General features: G+C 37.4%; 1 protein-coding gene across 1 annotated transcript in view; it reads right to left on the minus strand.

The window, feature by feature from the left end:
- LOC311084540 (uncharacterized protein) overlaps positions 1-5813 on the minus strand; it is a 53038-nt gene extending 47225 nt beyond the window's left edge. The window contains exon 1 of the mRNA XM_084116654.1: positions 5686-5813. Within this exon, the coding sequence (XP_083972780.1) occupies positions 5686-5805 (120 nt within the window). The 5' untranslated portion in view covers positions 5806-5813. The remainder of the gene's footprint in view (positions 1-5685) is intronic.
- Between the last annotated feature and the right edge of the window lie 603 nt (positions 5814-6416).

Consider the following 6416-nt stretch of genomic DNA (forward strand, 5'->3'; position numbering starts at 1 on the left):
AATACATCATCTACATCATCTCCCCCCCCTTAAATAAATACCAGCAGAGACTCAACTGCTAAACTGACAACACTGAGACTCGGGTGTTATTTAGACATCACTGAAACGAAAATGCTACCAACAAAGTCTAAAGCTTCGTATTGTTATTGTATCTTGCTTATGTCTTGCATCCTTTGAATGAATGAATGAATGAATGAATGAATGAATGAATACTAATATCCAGGTCTAGGTGGATTTACTTATTTATTTATTTGAATCATAATTTTTGGAAATCTAATCAATGTATACATGCACCAAGAAAAGGGTTATATATTTAACCTAAAAGACACTTAAATAGAACGTCATAAATACGCCATCATAAATAGAACATTTTCTGTAAATAGATCATTTTATGGGTTTAGTTTTAATATAATTAATTTTGTTTAAACTCATTTTTAATCCTAATTAAATTTGATTAATTAAACAGCTCCCAAACACTTTATCATTAGAAAAAAACAAACAAAAAAAAACAGAAATAAACAGTTGAACATTAAAGTATTATGCAATGATTTAAAACATTTCACATAGAACCTTTTGGCATTAAGTGTTCTTTAAAATTGAGTCAAGAACCCTAGGGAACCTATATAGAACCCCACAGAACCTTTTCTTTTAGGAGTATTATATATTGTGCATGACAGACATTTCAGATTGTAACACTTTCTATAATTATGTGCACACATATATATCGCATACCAATAATGATATAAATCACATAACATTAAAAAAGAATATCTGATAAAATTAGTAAAGCACAAAACTTGGGAAATTCTGTAAGAGAAATTATTCTCCTTTTTATCTCATTCTCTGACTAACCGTTGAAAATTTGATAAAAGTCCCATTTACTTGTTTTGACTCTGGGAAAAGCTCGACCCGCTGGATATTTCCCAGAATGCCGACTTGACATGAATCAAATCCATACATCTTGATTTGGGCAACAGTCACGGTCTTTGTGATTTGAAAAGCTCAGTGGTTTCTTTTCCCTTTTGTGGAAGCTAAATTAAACAACTGTTGTTGACCCTCATTATATGGGAACACACAGCTAGTGTGCTGCGGTCTTACCCTGGGGATTCACCATCAGAGGAATCCCTGTAATCCCACAACACACACTCACACACACACACACTCACTCACACCTATCACCTACATTCGGCATGCAAACAAATGTGTATCAATTACCACTGCACAATAAAATCATTACATTTCAGTAAATATCGACTATGTTTCAATTTAAAAAATATTAGAGTGACACGGGATGGCATCAAATCAGACTACAAAAGTGCTAGGAAAACATTTATTCTTATTTATCATTTATTGATTATATACATACTGATTAAGGACTAATAAACAACATGATTTCGATCAATATCAAGTGAAAAAGCTTTATCCCAGCAACGTTTTTGTAATATCATGCTCTCAGATAAGACATGTATGATCATTGTTTTAAAGAAAATATGGGAACACTTTATGTAACACTTGTTACATATGTTACATGTACTTACCATAGTAATAACAGTAAATTATGCATAATTACATGCAAATAACCCTCAACCAAACCCTAACCCTATAGTAAGTACATGTAGTTACTTAATATTACTCAGTACTTAAATATAATTACACCGTAACAATGACACCTTAAAATAAAGTGTAATCGAAAAGATTAAATTAGTATTTACTACATTGTAATTACATATGTAAGTACTGTGCAATAACTAATGAATAACGTGTATTAAATATAAAATTATTATCAGTTTTTGTCCATGTTATTATAATTATGATTAATTAAATTTAGATTAAGCACATGAAACAACAAAATTAATGAAAACATCAAATATTTACCAAATATTTCTTTCAGTGTGAAGTAAAAAAATAATAAAAAATACACTTTATTTTAAGGTGTCTTTGTTACAGTAATTATACATTTAAATACTAAGTAATATTAAGTAACTACATGTACTTACTATAGGGTTAGGGTTTGGTTTGGTTTGGTTTAGGGTTAGTTGCTTGTAACTATGCATCATTTATAGTTATTACTATAGTAACTACATGTAACAATGACAAAATAAAATAAAGTGTTACAATAAATCTACAGTAATAACTATACATTATGCATAATTACATGCAACTAACCCTAAACCAACCCCTAATTCAAACCCTATAGTAAGTACATGTAGTTAATTAATATTACTTAATTAGTAGTTAAATATATAATTACACATCAAATAAAGTGTAACTGAAAATTCAAATCTGTTTATTACATTGCAATTACATATGCAAGTGCGTAATACAGAACAACATAAATAAAAAGGTAAATATGTTCTTGTAAATATAACAACATGTATTACCGTTATAAATGTAATGATATTTTAATTGTGTAACAAAATAAATAATTTCAAAAACTCTAAACGGTCCAATGACAAAATGCACTGCACTTTTGGACTGTGGAGCTCTCAGATTCTGATCCAACATTCTCTGAATAAAGGTATTGTTGTTCAATTAACTGCTTATATGATTTCCCCTCTAATCCTATTCCTATCCCCTGTTCATCGGGGACGGTCTGAAGTGCTGGACGTGGCTGTATTCCTGTGGCGCTCTCTGATATGCAGCGTTTGGCGGTGACAGTGAAGCTCAGATCAGGTCTTAACACTGTATTGTGTTCAGTTGAAGCAGATCTGCTCTATTATATCAACAGCAGAGTTCGCGAGTTCACGAATTTGACCCAAAGAAATCTGTTTTATTCAGATTTTGAAAGGGTAACGATCGAAAAAAAAAAATATATATATATATATATTTTAAATGATTAAATTGTGCGTATGTAGATTAGATTAGATTAGATTAGATTACCTACTATAAACTCCTTCAGTACAATACCATTAATAGTATTAAGGTGCTCGTTTGACCAGCTCTCGGCCATAAACTGGGAAATGGTAATGGGAAGTCAAGCAGATGTCGGAGAAGAGGCGCATATGTTTCTGACACCCATCCACAGAGCATCAAGGACACGTTGATATTAAGCCGAGTGGACATATGTTCACATCCCAACAAGTGGGACACAAAGCCAAACAGCTAATTTAGCGGTTTCAGTTCAACAGTGCTCAAAAGAACGGACGGGGTAAGTTGAAAACAAAAGTGTCTGAAAGTAATGCCAGTTCCTGGGAGTTTAGGCCAGAAGAGTAGCAAGCCAGAGCGGAAGACACGGATGGACACACAGTACTAACCCCCCCCCCCCCCCCCCCACTTCTGTGAGCGGCACGGCCATGTGCGCTTACAAAGCAGACATTATTAATTGTTTTAAATATTAACAGTTATTGGCTGTATACTGACAAGAGCCCATTTAAGTCTAAAAAACCCCCAAAACATCTTCAATAAAATGCATGTGTTGTTATATTTTGAAATATGTTAAAGACACTAAATAAAAACAGTCTGCTCTCAGCCAAAGCAAAACATAAATAGAAAAACTCTTGCAAAATGGATGAGCATGATATTTAAGAAAAGTGTTTGATTTCACTGGCTTTAAAAGAATTAATATGTTTTCTGAAGCTCTGTAATCAAGTCAAAACAACCGTTTTGAAGTTAACGTAATTCCTGTGATCAAAGTGACTGAATTACACAATTAAGCTGATCAGAAACCTCAATGAGATTAGGAAGAATAAAATGTCAGGCAAAAGTAAACAGAGAGAAACTTAAACAGCAAACTGTTTAATTTATGTTGTGAATTATATGTTGAAAGTAAATGCGACCTAAAACATTGCAATTATGATTCGATTTGCTTTGAAAGTGTCAATTTGTTGGCTGTCCTAATCATCAATCACTTTAATACTGCCAAAATATAATCAGATTGTTTACTATGTTTTATGGGGGGGGGGGGTTTCCAAGAAGAACTATTGACATTATTTCAGGCATTATTATTTTTTTTTTTTAAATAAACCACGATTGTTAACCGCATCCCAAACACAATGTGCTCAAAACCACACTCAAATAATACATTTCATGTCGTGGGTGTCTCCGACCACCCAGCCGCTTGGAGCTGGATTTTTTCCACTTGTGAGCTTACGGCCACATGTGCTCTTAGCCTGACTTAATGTCTACCTTTAAAACCAGGCATCCAAACAGAACGCGATGAAGCTTTATAGACCGCAACACTCGCAAAAAAACACATAAAAGACGGTGCATTTACTGTCCGCCAGGCTTACCATCACTGTACTACATTAACATCTCTTCCCTTTTCAGAGATGTTGCTTCCTTGCACAGCCGACAACTTGCGCTTTTGTTGCGTTCACTCACTTAGAGTGCATGTAATGGCAGAAATGGATAATGAAGAGGCAGGGGAGGCGAAAACACACACGCACAAAAGGAGATCTCAGAAAAGGATCCCCGCCATGCGCTACTCTGCGGCTCGGAGCCGTGGGGCAGGAGGCAGCATCTTTAGGGTGTACCCAAGCAGCACTAAACTCCAGTGTCCGTGGGCAATCAAGGCCATTTTTTACAGCCGCTGGGGTCCTGCATCCCTGCCTTTACACTACAGTGGAAACCCTTTGTACTAATTGCTAGATTGTACCTGATTTTCTAGTTCAGTTCCAGCCTATAATTGACTGACAATGATGGGTATGGGGGAACTTCAGACATGAGCGCTCAGCGGAGGAGATCAGACGTGCGGACGAGCAGGTAGCGGAGGGGAAGAAAGAGGGCAGTAGTGGGGTGGTCAATGCTCTCATGTTCCTGAAGACCCTTGCAATGAGTTATGCTTCCAGAGTGGCTCAAAGCCAACAAATCCGACATCAAAGCAATTCAGATCTTCTCTAGTACAACTATAGGGTTTTGTAGCTCAACAGGTTGAGCAGGGTGCTAAGCTAAGCAGTGCATTGAATCCTTGGGAGTGCATATACTGGGAAAGGTGTGGCTCGAATATTGAAATGCTTCAAACCCCATGAACCCAAAAACACAATGTTGCGTTCAAAAAGTTTAGTCGAATCTACCAAGTTCACCTAATCAAAGGAAGTCAAACCATAAAAATAAATTCCCAATGAGTTGCTTCACAAAGGTCAGTGTGCAGAATTGCAGCATCTTTAGCATAACTCAAGCTAAAACATCCCTTAGCTCAACACAGCCCGCCCCCATCAGGCGAATATCTCTTGCGTTGCATTGTTTAATCCTAAAGGCGCGACGGAAAGCACACAACAGCCAGCCAAGAGTAACAAAGTACATACGTAGCATTCTTTCTAATTAACGTGCGTCTTTTTGGCAAGAGACATACTGTGCCTTAGTCTGTGACCCAAGGCACCTGCAAATCAAGGAGTTATAAAGGTACCAGCATGGATCTGTGTGTTTACAGGTGTTCACACCTCACACACCACTGCGGATTCACAGAGACTCTCTAAGAGCCATTAGCAAGGATCACGCGTCCCTAATCCCGACTAGACTCACTGCATCTCAGGTGGCAAAGTTATACGTGATCTGTCTCCGAATCAAAACAACCAGCATGCTCCTTTTGGCAGCTTTTCACACGCCGCCCCACATGCACCGGCTGACACACACACACACACCACACATAAATATTCGCGATCCCACCTGAGCACAAAGTTTCTGAACAAGGCCAAACATATGCCATAAGATAAAAAGACTGCCATGAATTTCTAAGAGTCAGCTTACCTTGCCTTTTAGCTTTCCCCTGCCTGCCTTTTCCTGCAGGCCCGAGACCCATATATATATATATTTATATATCCAGCGTTTCACCTGCTCGCAGAAGAGAGCCGAGCTGAGACCCAGCATGTCTTCTCTCTGACTGTGTCTGTCTCTGTGTAAGGGAAGCTAGGAATGCACTGGCTATAGACTTTTGTCCAAGCTGTAGGTCTTTTTTAGTGAAGCAAGATTAGTTCATACAAAACTCAACAATACAGCACTGAAACCCATTGTTGATATTCAACATTTTTCACATAGCGGAACAGAATAGACAATACGGTAGCTAGGAAACCACGGGCTGGATCACAAGCTGATGATATCTCACGCTTTTCCGCGGCCTGTAATCCTGTTCATTCAGCTTGCAGACGATGCTAGATGTAAACCAAAATCAATATCAGTGGAAGTGGATGAGAAGAGTGTTGCTGGGGTGGGGGGGTAGGTTTGCCGGGGGGTAGGATGTTTTCGCATTGTAGCAGACTACACAATCAACACGATTTTCTTTGAAGGGAGGGATTCAAATAGGCACCACAAATCCACGGCTCTACAACTAACTCCTGAATGGATGTCGGAAAAAAGTTCAGCAGTTTCCTCCCTTTTCACAATCCAACTGTAAAATATGCAATTGAACAATCTATGCACTTAACAATCTAGTATTGTTTCGTACATCTCCGAGAGACTATTCAAAGTTAAATCCACAGGAG

Source organism: Abramis brama (genome assembly GCF_963993115.1).
Source record: "Abramis brama genome assembly, chromosome: 6".
NCBI classification, from domain to species: Eukaryota; Metazoa; Chordata; class Actinopteri; order Cypriniformes; family Leuciscidae; genus Abramis; species Abramis brama.